The sequence below is a fragment of the Mus musculus genome, chromosome 13 (genome assembly GCF_000001635.26).
Source record: "Mus musculus strain C57BL/6J chromosome 13, GRCm38.p6 C57BL/6J".
Lineage (NCBI taxonomy): Eukaryota > Metazoa > Chordata > Mammalia > Rodentia > Muridae > Mus > Mus musculus.
This window is the reverse complement of record NC_000079.6, coordinates 4126253-4152702: the sequence shown is the minus strand read 5'-3', so window position 1 is coordinate 4152702 and position 26450 is coordinate 4126253. Positions and strand designations below refer to the sequence as shown.

Genomic DNA, 26450 nt, shown 5'->3' with positions numbered 1-26450 from the left:
GAAGACACACATTTTTCTATATTACACTTATCTACTTGGAATGTCTTTATGTTTCACCTATGTTATTGGATGATACCTGAATCTCTTTTCTAAGGCTAAGTCATGTTGCATCTGTAGGTAGCAGCTTTATTTGCCTGCTCATCTCTCTGTCCTAATGTTGCCTGTCTCCACTGTTATGAGTTACTGAGCACTGCCATACAAATATCTCTCAGATGACTTGCTCTGAATTTTTTTGATACAAACCTACAAGTAGGACATCTTATAGTATTTGACATATGGTCTTAGAGAAAAGTTCTCTTTTCTCTCAAAGGGCATATATTTTAATCACTTTAACATAATCAGTTAACACCATATAAATATTATCATCATCTTAGTTTTTAAATTTTATGTTTTGCCTGTATTCATGTCTGTGTGAGGGTGTTGGATCCCCTGGAATGAGACATACAGACAGTCATGAGCTGCCATGTGGGTACTGCAAAATGAGCGCATTTTACTGAAGAGCAGCTTGTGTTCTTAACCATGGAGCCATCTCTCTAGCCTCTTAAATGGCCATTAGAGCTCACAATAAAATCCCTCTGATCTAGACATTTTCTTATTTGGGAAAATTTCCAGTGTGGACTTTATCACTTTTGTTGCTATATTTCTGTTCACAGGTTTTGATGCCTCAGGTGTGTGATCAAACAGAAGGGATGACACTCAGAAGTCAGCACACTAGACAAACTGCCCTATAGCACTTTGGAGTATAGATGGCATTATGTTTGTGATTATGTTATCTCTTTAGTACAGTGTCTCAGGGGAAGAAATGTCTGTGATTTGAAGATGAATGGAAAGCTTGTTTGAAGATAAGGAATTTTCTCTACAAATCCGAGTTAATGCGTCTAGGACAGGTTGCTCTAAAGTGACCAAACCAGTTAGGACAGCGCAGTGTCTCCTCAGAAATTGCAACAGAGTATGATTCAAAGCTTTATTCCTAAACTGCTAAATGGCAGAATCCTCTCCTAAATATTTGTGAACAGTGAAGATATTTTCCATAGTGTTGAATGCAAGAAACTAAAAGATCTATCTTTATATTTCCCTAACATGATTTTGTGGGTGGAATTTTTTAACACAATATAGTGATGACACATTTGTCTCTTAAACATTAACCTAGCTATTTGTTCATGGATATGACAAACTGCTCTCAGTGAATGTATATACCACCTCAACACCAGTATTTTAGATACATAAAACCTCTTCTGAATGTAGCTTTTGGCAATGTTATAGTTTTCCGTGTGGATTAACAAATGTGTTTGTTTAATTCTACAGCATTTAATCACTGGTATAACCTGTTTTATGTCACCTTTTGTTAAATCCACCAACCTCAAATTTCACTTCACTCTCCCATATGTTCTACATGAGAAGGTGTAATGATATGTCTCCAACTCTTCATTTCTCTCAGAAGCATAAACCGCAGAAAAGGAAAACTGCATTAAAACTGCAAAATACGGAAAGGGGATAACAGAAGAGAAAAGTAAACAAGGGAGCAAGGCACCCCAATTACCTTCACACAGAACTGGGGATCATTCTGGCTAGAAAAATGGTAGTAGAAAGTTATAGAAAAGTAGTAGGAAGGGTTTCATAGACAGTATCTCTAGAAAAAAAAATGAGGCAAATTAAAATGGAAAAGAAACAGCGATCGCCAATTTGGGTTTCTGAGCTACTTTGCTATGCCACATAGTGTATGTACATAGTGTATGTCTTCATAGCAATGGAGAACAGAACAATAGGCACCTCAAACTTTCCACTCTAGACATTGTCAGCAATCCCTCGGTCTCTCATAAAGCAACTTAAAATACTGTGTGGAGTATTCTAGTAACAACATTCATTACATAAAGTCATGTATGTGTCACTATGTAGGATGTTGTAGCAAATTCTCTTCTGTATGAGAATAAACGGTCTGGTGCCAACTCTTTCCTCACAAGTAGAATGCTGTAAGAGCTCACTCCGCCCCCGTGCCATTGACTGCTGATTACTCATTCACTTGGGGCTATAATTTGCACTTGTTCGCTGGCTTGTGAAAGCAGAGGAAGAGAGAGAATCTTCTAGGTCAGAGCAGTGGCTGAGAATGAATTCCAAAATTCAGAAGATAGAATTAAATGATGGTCACTCCATTCCTGTCCTGGGCTTTGGCACCTATGCAACTGAAGAGGTAATAAAAAAGGTTTGGGGATTAAGGGCCTAAAAGAATGAAATTTATCAATTCCTGTGGAATTTTGGTGGACTCCTGCTGCTCTGCTCCACCAGATTAGAGCTGTGCTATGTAGAAGAGAGGCAGACTGGGTGGGTTCTACTAAGGTTTGATCATGTAATCACTAACTATTCTGGTTTTGGGGTCTTCCTTCAGTGTCGATCTGCTTCTGAGAAAAGGAGAAAATTTGAAACTTAGTTAACATCATTATCTGATGATATATATTACACAAACATTTTATTTGTTAACCATTGAAATATGTTTATTCAACCAACTCATGCATTTTTGTTTACTTTTTTTGTTATTCTGAGTTTGATATAAGCTATGTGTATTAGTCTTTATGAAATAATTGGATGACAGGTTTTTTCCTGTTCTGTAGTTGGTTTCATTACTCTATTGACTGTTTCTACCATGAATTGAAAGATTCTTAACTTGATATACTATCATTTGTCTGCTTTTGCTGTTGTGTCTTGTGCTTTGAAGGACATATCCAAAAATTGCCTATGCAATGTTTTAAAGAGATTCCTTCATGTTCTTTCTGGTGGTTTTACCATCTCAGGTCTCATACAAACGTCTTTTGTTCGTTTTGATTGATATGTATACCAGGTAAGGAACTATAGCCACATTTCTGCCCTCTGTGTGAGGACACACAGAGGTCATAGTGTCACTGGTTGAAAAGCCTGTGCTGTTTCTTATCCTTGCCTCCATGCCTTTGTTGAGAATCACTCTGGACCATGGACTCATGTAGATGAAATCGATTCCATTCCATTCTCCTGTGTGTCCATTTGTATGCCAATGCCACAACTTGTTTTAGTTTCCTACAGAACTACTAAAAGTAGATATCACTTGGACATCCCATTTTTGCATATATGTAAATAATAAGTATACTGAGTAGAGCAAATAGATATTAACATTCATTATGGCATTATTTACAATAATTGATACATGGATCAATTCAGTGTGCAGCATCTAATGAAATATAAAAGAAAACATGAGACAGACAGATAGACGGATAAGCCGACAAATAGACACACACACACACACACACACACACACACGCCTATACACATATACAGATATTAGGCCACTATGCATACAGAAAAGTAACTATCTGTTATCTGCAGCTGAATAGATGGAACTCTGGGATATTGTGCTACATGAACTGTCCAGACACAGAAAAACAATTGTCACATGTCCTTTTTTATAAGTAGAAACTGAAAAAGTCTACTGAAATATATAGTATTATTGACTAGAGGTTACACAGGATAGAGGCTAGGAGATAAGGTTGGATAAAGGTTGCATAACTAATACACACAATTAAATCAAGGGAATAAATTGTGTTTTTCCAAACACTGTAGGATGAGTATAGTGCACAATGACCTATCATATTTTATATAATGTTCAAGAAAAATAAAAGTTTGTTAAAGAAATTATAAGCAGGAGAAATGCCAATTTAAATAATTTGACTGGTGTAGTATACTGCATACATAGTGCTGAAATATGACAATCAACCTCAGTGATATAAAATCATTACTTTAATCAAGGCAATGTTTCTAAATTCTAAAATTCTAAAATTGCAATGCACTGAGAAGCGAGCGGCACTGCGTTTCACTTTACAGTCACCCTAGCTGCTCCATGTTTAAAGCTTCCGTACTCAGAGGCAGTGTCTTCCAGTTTCTAGAGGACATTTTACTTACACAATATCCCTGAGTCCCATCTATTCAGGTGCAGATAACAGTTTCTAGTTGTTACAGGTATTTGTCTAGCAAGTCTGATCTCATCTACAGGCTCAGTTACCTGGACTTCCATGTAATTAGCAAAGCTGTAAACAGCAAACTTTATTTCAACTTGATGATTTTTCTGTTGAGCCTCATCATCGTAGAAATATCATATTATAAAGACAACATTGACTCATTTTAATCAATAATCTGCTAAATCAAATTCATATGCAGTCTGTAATTTTCAACAGACATAGAATATGGGGACACAAAATTTATGTTCAACAGAATAGATAGCTGTGCTTTTGAAAAAGGAGTGAGCAAAGCTCTTTGATAAGTAACTGTGTTTGTAGAAAGTTCTTAGAATTTTCTCTTACTTTATATTTTTAAAAGACATATGGTTTTCTTCGATTTCAAATGCTGATTTCACAGATTTAAAAGTGGAAATAATCAATCTGTATCACTCATAGCGAGGCCAGAGAATACAAGTCAGAATTTACAGGTGAAAAGAAATCAAGGAAAGCTGAATAGAAGAGGCCCTGCTCAGTTGCATGCATGAAACTGAGTCTTTTCTTTTTTCCCTGAAGAAAATTGTCCTTTGGACATTAGGAAGAAGGAGAAAGCATGGTCCTAGAGACTTTGAATTCTGAATTTAAAGTAGCAATTTGACCAGGTGTCACGTCTGATAATTGTTAGTGTTACATACCAGATATTAAAATGTTTCATAACACTTTACTCAACACATCCTTCTCAATACAGTATTAAGTATGTTTTTAAAAGCCTTCTTGGGTCAGCAAAATGGCCTAGCAGTTTAGGACCTGACTTCCATCCCCAGATCCCACCTAGACAGAGAGAACCCATCACATAGGACCTGACTTCCATCCCCAGATCCCACCTAGACAAAGAGAACCCATCACATACTACATTCTCTCTCTCTCTCTCTCTCTCTCTCTCTCTCTCTCTCTCTCTCTCTCTCTCTCTCTCTCTGTGTGTGTCTATGTTTCTGTATCTCTGTCTGTCTCTCTCTCTCTTTATCATACACATACATATACATACAAAATAAATAATAAATAGTGTTATTTTTAAAATTTATTCTTACTGCAACCTCTTTTAGCAATCATTGGCCATTACACAGTTTTCCCAAGTCTATGCTATTAACTCTGTCTAGGTTTTATAACATACACCACACAACAGCACCATGAGACAATACAAACAACTATAAATTAATAAAGTGTGGTTTATAGACTCTTTAGGATTGGTGGAGGCAACCCATAATCCATGAGTAACTGAGGACTGCTGAGGTCAGAAGAAGTCAGATAGCATGGGACTGGAGTTAGAGATGGCTGTGAGCTGCCGTGTGTGTGTGTGTGTGTGTGTGTGTGTGTGTGTGTGTGTGTGTACGTGTGTGTTGAGAACAAAACATGGGTCTTCTGCTAAGGTTAACCTTATCTATAACATCAGCCCCCCCCAAAGAAATGCATTGCATTTATTGATAATATTATAGTACCTAAATTTAATTTGCATTTATTTAAGAGTTGGGCAAAATTTTCACTTTGAGAAATAACATTTTTCATTATTTCTTTTTATTTTTGAGATTATAATATAATATGATTACATCATTTCCCTTCTCCCCCTTCCCCGTGCTCTCTCTTATACCTCTCATTGTTCTCTTTCAGGTTCATGACTTTTCAAAAAAGATTTTGGTGTTATTTTTGAGAACATATTTTTTTCTCAGATCTCATATTCCAATTATCTTCTCAAATGACAGTTGAGAGATTCACTAACCTCTGAATATAAGGATAAGTGATTAAGAGCCAGTTTAATTGTATGACTATTTACATTCTACTTACATTCTTATCTAGGGCCTATGACTTTTCTTATCACAGGCTCATGACCCCAGTAAGGATACCAGGAATGGAATCTGTCTTGGGGAGTAGGTTTACATCCAAAAAGTTATTAGTCACTCCCATGATTCCATGCCACCATTGTCGCAGTAAGCATATATTGCTAAGTCCAGTCACTACTGAAGCTTGCAGGGTTCACAGATAGATAAAATTGGTAGTTAATTTTCTGGTAGTGATCTTAAACTCTTTTATTACTATTATTATTAGTTATTTTCTTTATTTACATTTCAAATTTTATCCCCTTTCCTCATTGCCCCTCTGAAAACCCCCCTATCTCATCCCCCCTCCGCTGCTCCCCAACTCACCCACTCCTGCTTCCCTGTCCTGGAATTCCCCTACACTAGGGCATCAAGCCTCCACAAGGCCAAAGGCCTCTCCTCTCATTGATGTCCCCCAAATCCTCTACTACATATGCAGCCCTTGAGTCACTCCATGTATACTCTTTGGTTGGTGGTTTAGTCCCTGAGAGCTTTGGGGGTACTTGTCGGTTCATATTGTTGTTCCTCCTATGGGGCTTCAAACCCCTTCAGCTCCTTGAGTCCTTTCCATTGAACACCCTTCTTGATTTAATAATTAAAAATACAAACAACAAACAAACAAACAAACTTTAGAACTCTATGAAACTTCAAGGGTAAGAACAAGCAGTTTTAGATATTCAACTGGCGAATTTTCACTTTTTAGCTTCTAAAGTGCTTGATAAAACATGTAAATATTTTCATACTGGCTCTATTGCTTCCTTCTCTCTTATCCAGGGCTGTTCTAATCACACAGATGCTGCTCCTGAAGCCAGAAAGCATATTCAAAAGAGCTCTAGCTATGTCCCTCTGAGGCTCTTCTGTTAGGGCAGGCAACATCTCTTTACCTGGTCTTTGTTTATTAACTATTATGATTATTAATTGTCTGGTAAAACCTTTAACACTATTTCATAAAAAAAATCTTTACAGTTATTTTATTCTTCTTACCTTCAAAATTAATGTATGAAGTAAAAGCTAATTTTAATTAGTGAATAACAAATAAATAATATGTTTGGTTCACAATCTTTATCTTTTAACCAAACTTGGTGGACAAGACAATAATTTTAAATTTTGATTTAGTTATAATTTTCCTAAAATCATGAATTTTAATGCAAAATCTGACAACTACTCAAATTTTCTTTTTAGATGTAGATAATTTCTTATGCATAAATCTGTATTTTTGAGTGTTCCATTTTCATTGTGCATTTTTGTTTCTGATATATAGAGAATTTAATTGCTTAGAAAAAGATTAGCAGAGTATACTAGCCACCTTTATTTTTGGATTAGAGCTTGCTGTTTTCTGGGAATTGATATCTCTCATCAATGTATTTATTGAGTTATGAAAAACTCAGTAAAACTTGGCTGGATCCATTACTCCAAGCAGAACTAACTGAAAATATGGGGAGGGATTGATTCTAGACTCAGTCATACAGAGCTCTAAATACTATTTGTTTCTGTTTCTTTAGCATCTCAAGAAAAAGTCTATGGAGTCCACCAAAATAGCTATAGATGTTGGGTTCTGCCATATTGATTGTTCTCACTTGTACCAGAATGAAGAAGAGATAGGCCAGGCCATTCTAAGCAAGATTGAAGATGGCACTGTGAAAAGGGAAGATATATTCTATACTTCGAAGGTATGTTCTATACACACTCTGTGACTTTTACAAATTAGTGAAAAGGGGATATATTTAGATGACACTGTGTAATTGAACCTGTACTTGGTGAATTGTGCTTATTGGCCATCTTTTGTTCATGCATAGTCACACTTTGCATTCAGTATTGAACATGGTTGGGGGTGATGGTGTCTCATCATTGCTATATTTAAATTCATAAGCTTAATGTAAAGTCCAGTTGTTTCTCTGAGGTTCAAGGGAGAGTATTATGATTTAGATATTATCAGGGAGGACTCTGCTGTGATGACACATTCCCTTGTATGCTAAATTATTTTTTAAAACTTATAATTATGAATATCAATCATCATATAGATAAGACAGAATATTATAAAAGAACCCTTAGGTGTGAAATTAAGAAATAGCTAAACTATCTAGTACTGTGTCTACAACATATTAAAATATTTAAAAAATAACTTCTCTTTAGTTATATAAATTAAAGGGCTATTTAATTGTTCTCACTGAGTTCAGTGGATGAGAGAATTAAAATATTAAACTGTTTCTAATACATAATTAATTCCAGCATGAATTGATAATGTATTTATGTCTTAAATTCCCTTCTATTTTTGTCATATTTACTAATGATAACCATGTATATGAGAGTTTATATAAGTGGACACCCTTATAAGATAGATATTCAGGGAAAAAATGAGTATATTTCTTGTGGTCAGTTTTTAAGTACTTGAAACTTCTCAATACCAGGTGACAGAAAGCCACTGAGTATGGTAACTTACTCACAGTTTCCATTGCACATCTTCTGCAGCTTTGGTCAACTTCCCATCGTCCAGAGTTGGTCAGACCCAGCTTGGAAAATTCCCTGAGGAAACTTAATTTGGACTATGTAGACCTCTATCTCATTCATTTCCCAGTGTCTCTGAAGGTAGGCAATTTGTAATGTCTAACTATCTAACTTCATCTATCAACATGACCCTCATTTTGTAAGTAGATGGATTTAGTTTCTAAAAGTATATAGAATCTCAGTGTGCTTGCATGAGTTATAAAAGAATAATGTATGGCTGCAGAAATGATGGAAGAAAAGAACTGATTCCTACAAGATGTCCTCTGATCTCTCTCTCTTTCTCTCTCTCTCTCTCTCTCTCTCTCTCTCTCTCTCTCTCTCTCTCTCACACACACACACACACACACACACACACACACACACTCACAAAAGATAAATAAAATGCAAAAAAATTATAAAACACTACTCAGGATAACTTATGTAAAAAAGTTTTCCACATCATGTAAATGAGAAAAGCTAAGGATATATTGACTAATAGGAGTGTTCTTTGGGAATATCTCCACTTATCCATCCATACCTTGCTTCTTCTATGTTATTAGAGGTTTGGTCAGTTTTTGTTTCAGGCACTTCTGTTGATGATAAATCTGTCCTTGATGGCTTCCTAAATGTTCCAACATCAAAGTTTGTCTTGCAAGAAATGATTAACTTCTTCTTCCTCTGAGCTTCCTATCACTCATGCATGCAAGGTATTGAAGGCCATCAATCTGAACCCTGATTGTTTATTCTGTGTCAAGATCACAACATCCAATTGCCTGAAATCAATACCATGTCACTAGTGACTTTCTCAGAGAAAGATCGGCATTATAACAGGGAAGTGGACTAAAAGTAACACGAGTCAACTGGTACACTCCACGTGACGTGGAATTGTATTTTTTTATGATCACATAAAGCATATAAAAATGGAAAGGACTGTTGCTGAAAGCCATCACTTAGAATTCTGCACAAAAAGCACTGTTTAATATGTGAAAAGATGTTTCATCTATATTAGGGACTTAATTCCCAGGCATAAACTTGTGTGGGAGCATAACTACAGGAGGAAATGTTAACATATCTCTAATGACTGCTACTATTCCAGCCAGGGAATGAGCTTTTGCCTAAAGATGAGCATGGAAACTTAATATTTGACACAGTGGATCTCTGTGACACATGGGAGGTGAGTGACTATAATAAACGCCACAGAAAAAATAAAAAGACAACCAGAGAATGTTATAGTTGAGACTCAGAGAACATTTCAGCGGAGGGCAGGAAGAATGTAAAAGCCACAAGAGGGAAGCCCTGTGAAATGCTGTTTTCTGGTCATGATATAGGCAATGCAGTCATGGTCTCTCACTAGGTGTGCCCCATCCCCTTTGAGTAGGCCTGCACAAGATTAAACCTGTCATCATGGAGGGACCCATGGAGGCCCTATCTCTTGGGGCTGAACTGCTAACTATTGATGATAAATTCTGGGAAAGGGGCAGTTATTGTCTTCAGCTGGTATCCATCCGTTCAGGAACCCACCAGGCACCAATAGATATTTCCAAATCCAGGTCATTGAGATAATCCTGGTTAAATTTTGAGGGCCTCAGAACAGAAGGATATAAATGTGGAAAGGAGGTTTAGGGAGAAAAGGGACAGGTAATAGATTTGGGAGGGAGATTAGAGTCAGTGAGGGTTACAGTAATCTGAATGCACTATATAATACATGTATGACATTGTCAAAGAACCAACTCCTGAATGTTACTGAAAAAAATGTAGAAAGAAATCTAGGTCACACAATTCCACATGTAAGAAAGAGATAAGTGTCCTTTACTATAAATATTAAAGTCTTTCTTGTGACTCTTCTGCTTAAATAATAAGGGAATGCAGGGCAGAACAATGTGTAAGAGGATTGGGGAATACTGTAACAGGCATTCCTCCCTATATGATAATCATGATTGCCTAAGGAGAGTACAGGCAGTGTCTATCTCATTATCATTATCTCTTCTGCCATCTCCTTTATTAATCTTCACTTCTTAACATAAATAATCGTTAACTGCATTTTCTTTTCTTATCACTCTTTGGTCTAGCAACATAGATGTGCAATTCTGTCACTGGATTCCAAGTGCATACATCATTCTTCACTAATGTCTCCTTCCCCAGGCCATGGAGAAGTGTAAGGATGCAGGGCTGGCCAAGTCCATCGGGGTGTCTAACTTTAACCGTAGACAACTGGAGATGATCCTGAACAAGCCAGGGCTCAAGTACAAGCCTGTGTGCAACCAGGTGAGGTTCTTTCTCTACTTTCCTTCAGGCTTTCTATCCTTTCTTCTTGTGCTATTGACGGGTGTCTGTGTGTCCTCCCTACACGTTCATCTTTCTTTTCTGTCTTTCTTTTAAGGTGGCTAAGAGCAAAACTTTCATCTAAGGTGGCTAAGAGCGTTCTGAAAGGGCTCATAATTGTGTCTTTGCTTGGTAAAGCAAAACAATGATGAAGGGAGACCACAGTGTGAAGTAATTTAGAGAAGACAAGGCTAGCATTTGGGGAGGAAGCTATTAGGAAGGCAATTTAGCCCTGGGTTCTTAGCATGAGGAGATGCTGAAACAGGAAAGCGGAGAGGATGGCAATACTGGTAGCAAATGAAATCCAAACTCAGGAAATTGTGGTAATGTGTAGAGTTAATGCAGTGCCTGGAACATCTACTGTGTGCCAATTGTATGATCTGAGGTACTTTTCATAACTTTCATATAAGAAACATGTTCTTGGTTGGAAAAATGTGACTTACATATTCATGTATTAGGTACATAAAGACATACTGTTTTCAAATATAAATGTCAAAGAAACAACAAAGAAGTAATAGTTTTACACTGGTTTTATAATGAACCATATTCAAACTTTTAGAACATTTGGAGAAATGATACGAAATATCAGTGAGTCTAAATTAGTAGTTTTCAACCTTCCTAGTGTTGTGGTCCTTTAATACAGTTCTTCATGTTGTGGTGAACCTCAACCATAAAATTATTATTGCTGCTACTTCATAACTGCAATTTTGCTACTATTATCATTTGTAATGTAAATATCTGATATGTAGGATATCTGAAATGCAGCCCTTGTAAAGGGGTAATTTGACACTCCCACAGAGGGATTGTGACCCACAGGTTGAGAACCATTGGTCTAAAAATGATTGATTTAACATGTTCTATAATGTAGGCAAGTGCATGTGTCCCAATATGCACACATGTTTAATATTTTGCTGAACCCATTGAAAGTAAATTATAGCAATAACTATTCACTCCAACATACCACAGAAGACCACGAATTAACTGTTCTCGTCCATAATTGAACCTACGGTATTATGTCAAAAGAAGTTAAAAATTAAAAGTGTCTCAAAGTTTAACTGACAGCAGCTGGAGATAATCACAAATAAGCCAGAACTCAAACAATCTAACAACTAGTGGCATCAGATTTGATAGTTTAGTAAAATTAAATCTAGTCAGATCTCTTCTTTGTAAAGGTAAGATTTCTTTCTTTTCCCTTAATATAAAATATATATTTTTTCACATAATATTTTTGATTGTGTTTTCCCCTCCCTCTATTCCTCCAAGTTACTCCCCACCTCCCCTCCTATCCGGATCCATCACTACTCTGTCTTTCACTAGAAAACAAACAAGGCTTCTAAGGGATAATAATAAAATAAAAATAGGATAGAACAACAACAAACAAATAGAACAAAACAGAAGGATCACATTCCAAGAAAAGGCATGAGAAGCAGATATAAATACAGAGAACTACTCACTCACACACTCAGAAATCTCTCAAAAAGACACTAAACTGGAACCCATTATACATGCAAAGGACCTGTGGGATATATATTTTATTTATATATAAAAATATAGATAGATGATTAATGATAGATAGACAGACAGACAGATGATAGATAGATTATAAGACAAGGATTCTACAAAGATGAAATTGAATTTGCTTTCTTTTGGCCATCTACTACTGGACATGTAGCTTTCCCTTAAGAGAAGTTTGTTTCCCCAATGAGACTCCCTCAGAGGAAACCAAATTCTCATTTGCAAGTGGTTATCAATCGAAGAGAGCTTCTGTGCTAAGGATGGAAGCATGTGTCCACTTCTCTTTTCTGCTCTAGGAACCTGTCTGCTACAGACCTGCACAGGCCCTTTGCATACTGCCTCAGTCTTTGAGTTCATTTGTGTATTGATCCTGTTGATCGAGTGAGCCCTGTTTTCTCAGCAGACTCCATCCCAACTGGTTCCTGTGCTCTTTCCACCCCCTCTTCCACAAGGTCCCCTGAGCCCTGTGGCAAGGAAAATAATGGAAGCATCCCCTTTAGGGCTGGGTGTCCCAAGGTCTCTCACTCTCTGTAAAATGGGTCTCTGTATTTGGTCACATTTACTGCAGGAGAAAGCTACTCTACTGATGGTGGAGCAAGGCACTGATCAATGAGTGTAGCAAAATGTCATTACAAATCATTTTATCGCTATGATCTTGTAGTAGAACACTAGTATTTGGCTTTAACTTAGGTCCCTGACCCATTTAGTCTCAGGTTCTGGACCACTCAAATAATGTCTGGTATGAGTTCCATCTCTCTGAGTGGGCCTTAAGTCAAATCAGACATTGGTTGGATACTGTGACAAGATTTATGCCTCCATTGCATTAGCATATCTTGCAGGCAGGCTACCATTGTAAAACAAAGGGATTGCACCTGGGCTGGTGTTTGTATTTTTCCTGTGGTAGCATGCAGGGTATCTTCCTGTACCAAAGATGCTAGAACACAGGAATAAAGCCTCTGTCTAGGCACCAACATAACTTCTCCATGTTCAACGAGTTGGGTAGGTGCTTTCCTCAGCAGTGAGGACTTATGGTCGGTTTGTGAAGACCAACCTATAGTCCTGGCTACAGTCTGGGTTATTTGAGGATTCTCATGGGACCCCTTTGGCTGACAATTCAGTTAGATGTATCCCAATCCCAGTAGTGGGAGCTTCATGGCTGACAGATAGCCAGTTGGTACTCTGTCTCCCCTGCCCCCCATTGTTCAGTGATTTCATTTAGATCACCTTTATGTATATACATATTTTAGAGAGCTTCTACTGTATTAGGTTTATCTTCTACCATGCAAATGGCCCTTAGTTTTAGCTGTCTCTCCCTGCATCTGCTCCCTCATCACCCTTTCCTCTCTGCCCTCCCATTCCAGTCCTCTCCACCATTCATCCACATCTATATATTGAATTTCCCTTTCCTTGCGAGGTCTATCTGTCCTCTCTATTCCCTTATTCTATATTTCCTCTGTGGTTCTACAGTCTGTAGTTTGGTTATCATTGACTTAACTAATATCCATATATAAGTGAATACACATTATATTTGTCTTTTGGGGTCTGGGCTACCTACATACCTACACAGGCTCCATCCATTTGCTTAAATTTTTCATGATTTTTTTTGACAATGTGTAACTTTTTAACTGTACCACATTTTCAACTCTTCAGAGACATCTAGGTTGTTTCCAAATTTTGGCTATTATGTATAGAATAGGACAGCAATGAATATGGATGAGCAAGTATCTCTCTGGTAGGATAAAGTGTCCTTTCTGAATAGGCCCAAGAGTGGTGGTATAGCTGGATTTTGACACAGACCCTCCTGAGGAACCACCAGTCTGGTTTTCAAAGTGCCTGTACACGTTTTGAATCCCATCAGCAATAGCTAAGTGTTCCTCTTATTCCACATCCTTGCCAGTACAACCTATCACTGGTTTTGTTGAACGTACAAATTCTGACAGGTATAAGATGAAATCTTAAAACAGTTTTCATTTGCATTTCTCTGATTATTAAGGATATTGAACATTTCTTTAAGTGTTTCTCAACCATTTACATTTCTTCTCTTGAAAATTCTGTTCATATCTGTACCCCATTTTTTTGTTTCTTCGTGTGGTATAAATATCTTTTTTATTAGATATTTTCTTCATTTACATTTCAAATGCTATCTCAAAAGTCCCCTATACCCTCCCCCTGCCCTACTCCCCAACCCACCCACTCCCACTTCCTGGTCCTGGCATTCCCCTGTACTGGGGCAATGATCTTCGAAAGACCAAGGGCCTCTCCTCCCATTGATGGCCAAACCCATTTTTTAATTGGGTGTCTTTCTTGATATCTAAGTTTTGAGTCCTACTTTGTTAACTGTATGTATATGGTTTTGGCTGACCACTCTGCATCAGACAACCAGTAAGGGGGCTCATCCCAGGGATGCTAACCCTTCTCCCAGTGTCTTTAGTTGCCTGTGTTCATATAGGACTGTGGCCTGTGAAAATTTCCCCCTTAGATGTTACCAATTCTATTGATACTGCTATTCATTTTCTTACATGATATATCAGTATAAAGAGAATTTGATTATAAGGATCAAACAAGCTTATAAACTATAAGATAAGCTACACTTTGATTTCTTTCCCTTAATTATTAAGAAAGGAGTTTATAATAACTATTGTTAGAGGGCAATACTTTTGTGTTCTCTTTGTCTCTCTGGCTCTTTCTCTGTGTCTCTCTCTATGTCTCTCTCTGACTGTCTCTGTCTGTCTCTCTGTCTCTCTCTCTGTCTCTGTCTCTGTCTCTGTCTCTGTCTCTCTCTCTCTCTCTCTCTCTCTCTGTGTGTGTGTGTGTGTGTGTGTGTGTGTGTGTCCCTCCCTCTCTCCTTCCCAGTACATGCAATTATTTTAATTATTCTTCTTTTGATATAGAAATCAACTCATCAATGGCAAAAATTTTAACAATTTCCTTCAGGCTTTACTTCGATGGAATATTCAGTCAAATCCTCGATTTAGTCTACTATTCATTATTCAAACCTCTGTGAATTCATTCTCCTTCCACATAGAATGACGTAGGACTTGTTACGTCTGTCATAGTAGAAATTGGTACTAAACATCTGAGACCTGGCCCATGGGATTACCGAATCTCGAGAATGTTATTTATTTTATTTTTACTTCCCAAGAGAGATGTTTCATTTATTTGGAAAAAAAAATCATGACATAGTACTGATACTTTCTAGATTTCACATTAATATCGGTTATTTTTATTAAGCTTCCTTCCGTTTAATATTCCTTTGTCATCATTGTGAGATTTTATATACTTTGATACCTTTCTATTCTCTTTATGTACAGGTAGAATGCCATCTTTATCTCAACCAGAGCAAGCTGCTGGCCTACTGCAAGATGAATGACATTGTTCTGGTTGCCTATGGTGCCCTGGGAACTCAAAGATACAAATACTGGTAATAACAACAGCAGAGTTCATCTCTTAGTCACCGTTGTTAACATAGTCTTAGTTTTACAATAGTCAGGTTTCTAGAATTCACTCGTAGTCAGAGGGGGAGGTATTTTTGAGAGGTCCCAGAGGATGATCAGCTGCTAGTCTACTGGCTGCATTTGAGAATTCCTGGACTCTTGTGGCCATTTTCATCTGTGCTCAATTGTGGCACGCACACACACACACACACACACACACACACACACACACAGAGAGAGAGAGAGAGAGAGAGAGAGAGAAAGAGAGAGAGAGACAGAGACAGAGACAGAGACAGGGAGAGACAGAGAGACAGAGAGAGAGTACAATTTCTGGAATTCGTCTTTCCTTCCAGTATAAATGAGGATACCCCAGTTCTCTTGGATGATCCAGTTCTTTGTGCCATGGCAAAGAAGTACAAGCGGACTCCAGCCCTGATTGCCCTTCGCTACCAGCTGGACCGTGGGATTGTGGCCCTAGCCAAGAGTTTCAATGAGGAGAGAATCAGAGAGAACATGCAGGTGATGAAGAGATGGGGCACCAGAACTCTTTTTATTTATTTGTTTGTTTGTTTGTTTGTTTATTCATTCATTCATTCATTCATTCATTCACTTTACATCCCAATGTCAGTCCCCCTCTCCTCCCAGTACCCCCTCGCACAGCATCCTCCCTGCCCCGCCCCTCTCCCAGTCTGCCACCTCCCCTGCTCAGCACAGCAGGTCTAGGTTCATCCTTTCCCAGGACTTTTTTTTTTTTTTTTTGACTTTACTGTTGAATTTTAATTGGGAAGGATCCAATGTAACAGACGTAGTCATGGGCTCAGCTTATGGCTTCTTTTTCTTTTCTTTTCTTTTCTTTTCTTTTCTTTTCTTTTTTTCTCTTTTTTTGCATAAATATTTTTATTAGATATTTTCTTTATTTACATTTCAAATGCTATCCGGAAAGTTCCCTATACCCTCCCCCACCCCAGCCCTGCTCCCATACCCACCCACTCCCACTTCTTGGCCCTGGCGTTTCCCTGTACTGGGGCATATAAAGTTTGCTAGACCAACGGGCCTCTCTTCCCAATGATGGCCGACTAGGCCATCTTCTGATACATATGCAGCTAGAGATACGAGCTCTGGGAGTACCAGGACTCTTAAGCTGCATCTTTTCTGCTTCCCACATCCTCCCTTTTTATTTTCAGAATTTTCAAATGTACAAAAATCTTATAAATTAAGTGGTACATCTCTTAACTAAATATGTCAGCTTTACAATTAATATTTTTGTATATATTTTTGTATATATTTTGTATATATTTTGAATATATTTTGTCTCTATAACACTATTTTGAAGTAGCACCAATGAATTATGGACCCATGTGTTAATACTGTACCAGTTAGTTATCATCATCTTCAAGATAAAACCAGTTGAAATAAGGGTCCTCTTCAAGCCAGTTTCTGAGTCCTTTGACCAGGAATGATTAATTATTGGGCAATTACTACTTTAAATAATATGAAAAATTACTTTTTCTTCTCATCCTAACTTCATGTATGGGATATACAAATTCAACTGTATCCATGAAAATTCCTGAAGTTCATTTTCTGCACTTTCATATCACTATCTCTTTTGAATCACATCAACTTCATTTCTTCTTTGTCTATAGTACTACATATTGTGTATGATGATATATTTCCACTTAATTCTCAATCTGGTCTTAAAAACTCACTTGAATATTTTGCTTGATGACTTTAAGAATTGGAGAGAACTTCACAGATATTTTAATCATTGTCTCTGAAAAAAGATTGACATATATTTTCATAAATAAATATTTAAAATAACATTTCTTCTGTAACAGGTCTTTGATTTCCAATTGGCTTCAGATGACATGAAAATTTTAGATGGCCTGGACAGAAATCTTCGGTACTTTCCTGCTGATATGTAAGAAACTTTAATAGCTTTTTATAATTTTGATGGTTCTATACTTATTCTGTAAGGGGAGTATTTTAATAGCATGTCTGTCAGAAGTGACCTCAATATGAGGACATCAAAGACCAGTGAGTAGAAAGACACAGATTTGTAGAATGCTCTTTCTAGATTCTGTCAGAGTTTTGCTCTTAAGCACGGCAAATGGGGTGGCAGATACAGGATCACCTTGATCTGACGTATTTGCTCCTCCTGTATCCATTGCACTGGTAAATAGCGTCATTGGTGAGTCTTTATTCTTCCTGCATGTCTTGTGTATACTGTGGATATACAATCTGTGCATTTCAATGTCACATGTTTGAACATTGTAATGATCAGTTTTAAAAATTCATACCATCCCTGAGGTGTTTAGTCAGCAGCTCTCCTCCCTCTTGGTTGATCTTGTTGATTCCTAAGAATCTAACGGCTGTACAATGTCAACCCTTATATTTTCTTTGCACTGTATGTGTATTCATGACCCAGACAACTATTTTCTCAAGAATATCAGGGTTGCTGTGGTAAACAGAACATGTGGTATGGATGTTCTGAAGTTTGGAGATCTGAAAGCAGAGTCTAAAGATGTGGGAGTGGAAAGACAATTACAAATCGTGTGCAGCCAAATGCCTGCCTGCCAGACACACTTTTTAATTAGCATACAAAGTAACAAGTTTCCTTATGGCATTTTCACATAAGCTTAGTTTTGACTGAACCTCCCCCCACACTCCAATTTCCATTTCCTTGGACACCTTCCCCACTTCTTCCTTCCCACCTCCTTTTCCTCATTCTTGTCAAGTATTTGTTTTCACATCCCCCACCTTCCCTTCTTAAAGTTTCTTCTCCACACTCACCAGCCTTTCTAGTTTTCTGATTCCTGCCCACAACCATTCTCACTTCAATACACATATATGTAAGTTAGTATCTAGAATCCACATATGAAAGAGAACACGCATTAACTGTCTTTCTAGAACTGGGATTCATCACTTAATGTAGTACTTTGCATTTTCATTCATGTTTCATAACTTTATTCTATACATTTCAATTAAATTACATTGTACAAATGTACATACATTTTCATCATGCATTCATCTGTTGATGGACATCTATACTTCACTGGAAAAATTTATAACCAATGAAAGATCATAACTCTCCTCCATGCTATCTTCAAGTCAAGGATTTGCAAAAAGATGTATAATGTAAAAGAAGTTAAGCAGGAAATTTCTTCTCCTCGTGATAAAATTAATCGTAATTAATTCAAATTAAGCATTATAACATATGGGATGTACTAGAATGCAGAACTGCACGTGATCCAAAGTCATTAGGTGGGTTATTACCTATATTAGCAAAATATTGCTAATGTTCTAATAGTATAGAGGAAAATAATGAGAAGTAAGCTCACCTTATCAAAGAGATGGGAATAATGGCAAGCAATCCATGACTTTTACTTCTATTAAATGATAAATCATTTTGTCAGTTTCATGCTACATCATTAGTTTCATATAGTAACTAATCTCCAAGAAACTTTAGTCTCATGAATGACATCCTTGTTAGGTGTAAATCTGTGTCATAAGTAACTAGTGAATAATTAATGACTTTAAAAAAATGACACTAAGCCAGGTATGGTGGTGCACGCCTTTAATCCCATCAATCGGGAGGCAGAGGCAGGCAGATTTCTGAGTTCGAGGCCAGCCTGGTCTATAAAGTGAGTTCCAGGACAGCCAGGGATACACAGAGAAACCCTGTCTCGAAAAAAAAAAAAAGTCACTAAGCTGCTATCAGTTTTTTATTACCTAAAAAGTATTTTAAACTTTCTATTACTTTTAATTTGATGTGCACTTAATATGATATGCATAATATGCAAGTTAAGGTCATAGGACAACTTGCAGAAGTTGATTCTGTACTGCCACCACGTGGTGCCTGGGGATATAGCTCAAGTCACCTGGGATGGCAGCAAGCATTGTTACCTTTTGAGTCATCTCACAGCCCCTCAAAGGTATTTATTATTGTCAAATACATAACTAGACTTAACCAATGCAAAACAAGGCAAAAATCAGTTTCTGCTTCATTGAGAATTTACAGTAAAATTCTCTTTGTTTTGCAGAAAGGCATATATCTTTGATTGTCTCTGGACTCTTTATGTATTAAGTTTCAAGGAAAATATAATTTGAACAGCTCACTTGTTCTTCAGATCTATCATAAAGGACTGTTTTAAAAAATAAGAGCAGAGGTCATCTGGCTTTATCAGAAAACAGTTTTCAATTTCCACCTCAGAGGCATCTTTATAGAAATCATATACTATATAATCAGTCACCAGAAACATTGTGCATTGTTCTTTCTTACTGCAGGTTTAAGGCTCACCCTAACTTTCCATTCTTCGATGAATATTAAGATGGAGGCCCTTGCCACGAGTTCTATTAGAAGATCTTTTGTGTGATGCTGGACTCTCAGATGCCAATAACTCGACACACCGCCTCCAATCACTGCTTAGCAACTCACCCCCAGTTAATTCAATAAATTTTGCTTCTTTTCTATAAATAAATAAAAATATTTTGCTTCAACCTCATCTACTCTTGTGTATGATTTGAATGTTTTACCTCCTCCTGCCTCATTAAGAAGTCAAACTGATTTATCTGGAAATGTATGTGCAGTGTTTGAAAGATAGCAGCCATTCTATTGACATTTCTAGGTTAGGTACAGAGAGAGTTCTCACCCTTTATGGAAGCAGCAATTAGAAGGGTTTTTATCAGCCTATGTTTCTCCTGGTGTTCAAAGGACAAAAAAATATTCCACATGCGGTCTAAAATGCAAGACACACCTGAGAAGAGCAACCACAGCCCCAGAAGCTCAAGGCATAGAGGCCCAAGAAACTGATATTGCAGCTCCTGTATGAGACTTGGAGGAAGCCTAGAGGGGAGTCAGTCTGCAAAGATCTTGAGGTCTTTAGGAGGTAAACAGAACCAAACTCTGGTGTGCCCAGCCCATACAAAATTATAAATGTTGTCCTTCTGTAGAAACAACTCAAGGAAATCCCTTGTTTCTTCTAAGATACTTTAAAAGGCCTATGATTTAAACGTGCTTTGTTAATGATCTTGTGGCATGTGTATATGTATAGGTGTGTGTGTGTGTGTTTCGTTATAAGCAAAGTTGTCATGAAGGCTCTATCTGCAGGAGTTAGTGGATTTATTCATTCCGTTTGGATTACATAGTCTTTACTCATACCACACCAGAGGATTACATAATGACATAGCACACATCTTATCAGAAACTTAATTTATACTGTCTAGATCAAAGTCCTGCAGCCATAAATAAGCCTACCTAGTAATCTAAATTGATTTTACTCCTAGCCAAAGCATCCAGTGAAGGATGTGCTCTTTTATATTGGTTAATCTTTTCTAAAGATAAACCTGACCATAAAGATACCCAAGCTCTGGATAACTGGAACAAACACAGAGGTGACCCATGGTGACATTTTCTAGCCAAAATAGCCATTTATAAGGATGTCTTTTGTAACAAAACTTAGCACTGATGGTTTTCTCAAAAAAGAGATCCACAACTAGATGCATTATTCTAGATGGTGGATCAATTGTATTTTTCTCACTACATCACACATCAGATACCAATGATGTGATCAGACTATCACCAGACTGTTCTGGCCTATTCTATGTGACTTGCCTATGAGGACTCGGTAATTAAAGGCTTGCTAAGTCTATAACAGTTCTGTGTGCAGCATATATTATAGTTTCTCATCACAACCTCTGAGCTTTATGAGTTTGTGTCTCTAATAAGGTATACAATGGAATGTTTGACTTGCTTGATCACATTCCATATATATGTTTAATGGAATGCACACCATCATATAATAAGTAAACACTTATTATATAAGTGACAGTCAAGCAAACAGTCCCATAAATGGATCTTCCTCCTAACTCTGGCCTTGAAACTATTAAGTTCTAAATTTCAAAGACACATACATAGCATCATATGTTCCCTTATAAGTTTCAAGAAATATTCTTTAAAGTTTCTATGTTCACAAAGATGTTATCAATGTGTAACACACTCACTTCCTAACGACTTCCATTTTAAAAGTCATTCCATCTTCTTACAGGACAGATTATATAGCTGAGGACAGACGGCATTCTATGCTCCAATGTCAACACACTGTTGGAAAGGAATCCCAATGGACTTTTATGGGACCCCATGAAAAGACATAACTTCACTTTGCTAGCCCAGTATCTTTGGAAGTGACCACATAGTTAAGAAGCTTTAAGACCCACCTCTTCTGAGAAATTGAAGAAAATTTTAAAAAATTGCATCTAAGAGAAATCCAGAACAAAGATGAGAAACTTCATTTGGTAACTGTCAATCATATCAGGAAATAATCAGAAAAGAAATTCTTATACTTTTTCTAGAACACCTCCAAACTACACCTCCATATTCATGGGGGCTCCTGTGCTTATATATCATGTATTACACCTTGCCCTGGGTTAGTACAGCTCCATAGAAGAGAAGATACAAAAACAAGAGGGAGCGTGTCAAATGTTTTCAAATTCAAAACAGCAAACACATAAATTTGACAAAGAATAAGTATGCCATATAGTCTTATGTTTGTCAAATGATTTAAACATATGATATGATGTCAAACAATGATATAAAAGGCATTCCTTATCCCCAGTGGGGTTAAGACAATACAGGAAACTTATAGTCCAATAACAAGTACGAAGGTATTAAGTTCTTCAAGTGATACAGAAAGAACAAACCATTGACTTCTGATAGTCAAAGACCAGATATCACAAGATAAAACCATCCCAAGAACACTTAGTTTTTAACTTGCCACAGAACAAACAGAAGTGTTTTCAAATAGAAAGACCCTCCTGTTCTCTGCATCTTAATGACATGAGTAATATCACCTACCTAATCAAAGATAATTAAAGAAGCCTTCACATGAACAACAATATCAACCAAATAGAACCCCCAGAACTCCCATGGACTAAACCACCAACTAAAGAGTCCACATGGAGGGATCCATGGCTCCAGCTGCAGATGTAGCAGAGGATGCCTTATCTGCCATCAATGGTAGGAGAGGCCCTTGGTCTTGTGAAGGTTTGATGTCCCAATGTAGGGGAATGCAAGGGTGGTGAGGTGGGAGTGGGTGGGTGGGTTGGGGAGCACCCTCATAGAAGCAGGGAGAAGGGAGATAGAATAGGGGTTTGTGAAGAGGAAAATAGGAAAGAGGATAACATTTGAAATGTAAATAAATAAAATATCCATTAAAAAAAAGCCTTCACATAACTGTACCTAAATCTGCATTTCGACAGTCACATTATTCAGGCCATGGACAGTTTTCAGTACAGAGAGAATTTGTTCCATGGTTTCTGCCCATCAAACTGGGGCATCTTGCTGGACTTTTTGATGCAAGGCATCATTGTTACTATTTTTATACTACATCTATAGTATGCTTCATTTAAATGTGATGGATATGTATTGAACTTGATCTTGCTCTATACATTATAAGTGTTCTTTCCACATAGATCTCAGCTCTCTGCTCTCCTTGATCTATAATTATTTCCCAGTTATACTAATTGCCAATAATGGTGCCAACCTCCACAGGGTGGGTTGTATTAACCATGGTGTTCATCTTTTTGTAGCAAATCTGTGACATTTACAAAACAAATGCTTTTCTCACATAAACCCTGATTTGCCTAGAAATATCTGGAAACTTTAGACATCTCCAGACCACACCCTGTAAGAAGGGTGAACACGAAATTTCCAGGGCTGACACATTCACCCGCAGCTAACCAGTATTAAGATCACTGACCTGAGTCATTTGTTTCCTTCAGTAGTAAAACAGTATTGCTGCTTGCCTACAATGTGAAATTTCTATCGCCACCTAGTGGCTTGCCCATACTTCCTACAATGGTCCTGTTCTGTTCTCAAGGAACTGTGCCCATACAACAATCCTTCTAATGTCCCTTGGTCATTCTGAGTCGTGGGGAGGCTTTGGGGGCTTTACTATCATAAATTCATGCTTGCTGTAGATACAACAGATATATCCAAAATGCAACTTAACCCCCCTCGTTTCAAGCATTCATCCGAACTCAGACAAGCCCCGTGAACTGAGAATGTTCACCATCAATATATTATATTGATTTTGTAATAAGTTACAAAGTCCAGGGAAACAAATGTCCTATATATTTTTGTAAGCATGTATACATGTATACATATTACTTCAGTTCATCATTAATGCTTTATATGCATTTGATGAAAATTGTGTCCAATTGAAGACAAGACTAGTATAATATAAAATGTATTGTATGAATGTATGTACTACTTTATATAAATTTATATTTTATAGTTTGTCATCTTCCCTATCATAAAAGTGGAGTATATTTTCTTCCACATGTTCAAATATGATTGAATGTCTTCCAGGGACTACCTCAAAAAGGATGTTATTGTTTAAATTTGTAACACTGTTAAGTATCAAAGTGATTTTTACTAATTACTAAACCATCAAGCTTTAAAGGGAAAGAAAGGGAAACAGCAAAAAAGTATCCATAATTTATTAGCTGATGAATCCGGGTAATCAGTATCATTTTAAACTAACCTTTTTTGTAAATTTGAATATTATCATAGCAAAATTGCTTCTATACAAGAAGCAAAGAGTTTTAATCTTCCAGTGTATATGGTTTTCTAAGTAGAAATATTTATTAGCTAATGCCTCTCAACGGAAGTTTACTTTAAATCATTGCTCTCACACAAGGAGCTTTTAAGTTCTGGGGAGTAGCTGTTGCTCCTAAAAAGATTCAGGGGCAATATCTTTTTATTACTTAGGGTTTTAGTTTACTACAGAAGGCTTTGCAGAAAATAAAGAAAGCTTTTATAATTCTTATTAATTATAATCAATGGTAATTAAATATTAGCTGTGCCCACAACAGTTCTTTGGCAAGAGAAAACATTATTGTAAAGTCATTTTTCTCATCCTCCCAGCCGATCGTTGGCCCACATGGAGCCAGCTAGCTGTTGGCTGCTGTGGAGGGGGACCTTAGGGCACGTAGCTTTCCCTGAGCTGTAGTGGTACGGGAGGCCTCCAGAAAGCAGGCAGCTTTGTAGCAAAAGCCATTGCCCCATGAGCCTCACCTGTCCCGACCAGGGTAGCCGTATTTTTCCTGCTAAGACTCGGGGTGCTCTACCGCTCTTGCTTGGGCTTTCTTGCCTACAACAGATTGGGCAAGGCCGAGGCGGCATTCACCTCAAAGCACAGTTTCAGCATCCTACTAAAACTACTGTGGTGCTAATAAAGAATTGTAAGATATATTCGTGTATTTGAGAAAATCTATAACAAAAAATTGTGTCTTAAAAACCTAAGTGTCTGTTCCGTGTTCAAAACAGCAGTTAAATTGGTTATTACAGAATATTAATAATTGACCTATTGCATACCATCATTTTAAATAATAATAGATAAGTTAAAATTTGTTTTTATGCATGCTTTTGTATCTTCTATAAATTCATGCATGCATGCATCCCAGTTACTCTATTTAAAAACAACCCCTCTATGGGAAATAAGTAGATGTGAATTAGATCACACGTTTATTCTTTTGAGTTTCCTCCTGGTTCAGCACAGATAATTAAGTTGTGTGCTGTAGATGGTGTTTTAAAATGCCGAACAATCAAACCTTAATTTGTATATTAATAGTCAATATTATATCTCAGAGCTCACAATTGCTTAAGATTGTTTGTCCCTCGGATGCTATTAGTTCTCAAATTTTCAATTGCTTATGCATATACAACTCATAGAAAAAATGCTGTCCTTTTAAGAAGGCTGTTTTTAGACATTTAATAAATTGTTCTGGATTGCCTGGACATCTTAAAGCAATGCCATGCTGGATTTATATGCCATGCTGGATTTATATGCCATGCTGTCTCAGGCAGTCTATAGGTCCTACATATAAGATAGATTGGAGATATAATCTCGTTCTTTATATATTCAAAACAGTTATGATTTACGATAATATTTTAATATTCTTGGAAATTGTGCATGTAAAATTCTTTCCTCTTAGTGTCCTCAGTTACTACTTGTTTCCACATAAGGGTGTGAATTCTTGAGGACTTATACTTAATAAATAATTGCTGCAAATAAATGCTCTTATTTCTAAGTTAATAAATAAATAAATTATGCACATGTGACTATTAATAACCTTTCAAGCTTTCTAGTTACAACCGCTCCTTAAGAGAAACAATTGAAAGTGCTATTAGTCACTGCCCATGTTACATGAATACTGACTATAACAGTCAAGTATTTGAGATGTTTTGTCAACAAATTATTAATTCTCAAGGACAAGGTATTGTGGAACTTTAAAACTTTAACTTCTTAAAAGACAAAGAAAGGGGAAATTATATCCCCGTGCATATTATTTAGTGCAATCCTGTGCACACTATTTAAATCATACTTTTATTTTAGAATTTTGAAATTTGGATGTCAAGAACTTAATAAATGCTTTATAGTATCTTAAAAGGACCTACTTATTGGCATATGGTTTGATCCTAAACAGCTACCTTATTAGGGAAGGGAAAAACATAGGTTCTCTCCACAGAACGCTGCAGAAGCATGATGGTTAATTCATTTGACAAGCTGGCAGGTGAGTTGGCTCAGTGCCCTGACTGAAGTGACAAGGAAACTAAATTGGGTACATGTTTTCAACCCATCCTTGCTCGCCATTTTTCCAGTTTAGACTAGTGAAGCTGCCTTGCTTCAAGCTTTTTAACTTTATGGCAATAAGAACATCAAAGACTGTATATTCTAACTTAGAAAGATTAGTCATTTAATAGAGTCATAATTATTTTTCTCTTTTCTTCAATGTGACCAGTTATTCTAACTCACTCTTAGACTGGTCTAGTAATAATTCCAATATTAGAGATTCCTATTGTAGATAGC

At 37.0% G+C, this 26450-nt stretch overlaps 1 protein-coding gene across 2 annotated transcripts; it reads left to right on the top strand.

Annotated features, from left to right (window-relative positions):
• The first annotated feature begins 2056 nt into the window (after positions 1 to 2056).
• On the top strand, positions 2057 to 20088 carry Akr1c18 (aldo-keto reductase family 1, member C18). Of its 2 annotated transcripts, NM_134066.3 has the most exons (9): positions 2057 to 2188; positions 7330 to 7497; positions 8297 to 8413; positions 9408 to 9485; positions 10454 to 10576; positions 15460 to 15569; positions 15936 to 16101; positions 17418 to 17500; positions 19867 to 20088. In NM_134066.3, the coding sequence occupies exons 1-9, from the start codon at positions 2105 to 2107 to the stop codon at positions 19907 to 19909; spliced, it is 972 nt and encodes a 323-aa protein (NP_598827.1). In that variant the 5' UTR covers positions 2057 to 2104; the 3' UTR covers positions 19910 to 20088. The 2 variants fall into 2 exon arrangements, with proteins under 2 accessions (NP_598827.1, NP_001333464.1); NM_001346535.1 differs by lacking the exon at positions 9408 to 9485.
• Positions 20089 to 26450: the final 6362 nt, after the last annotated feature.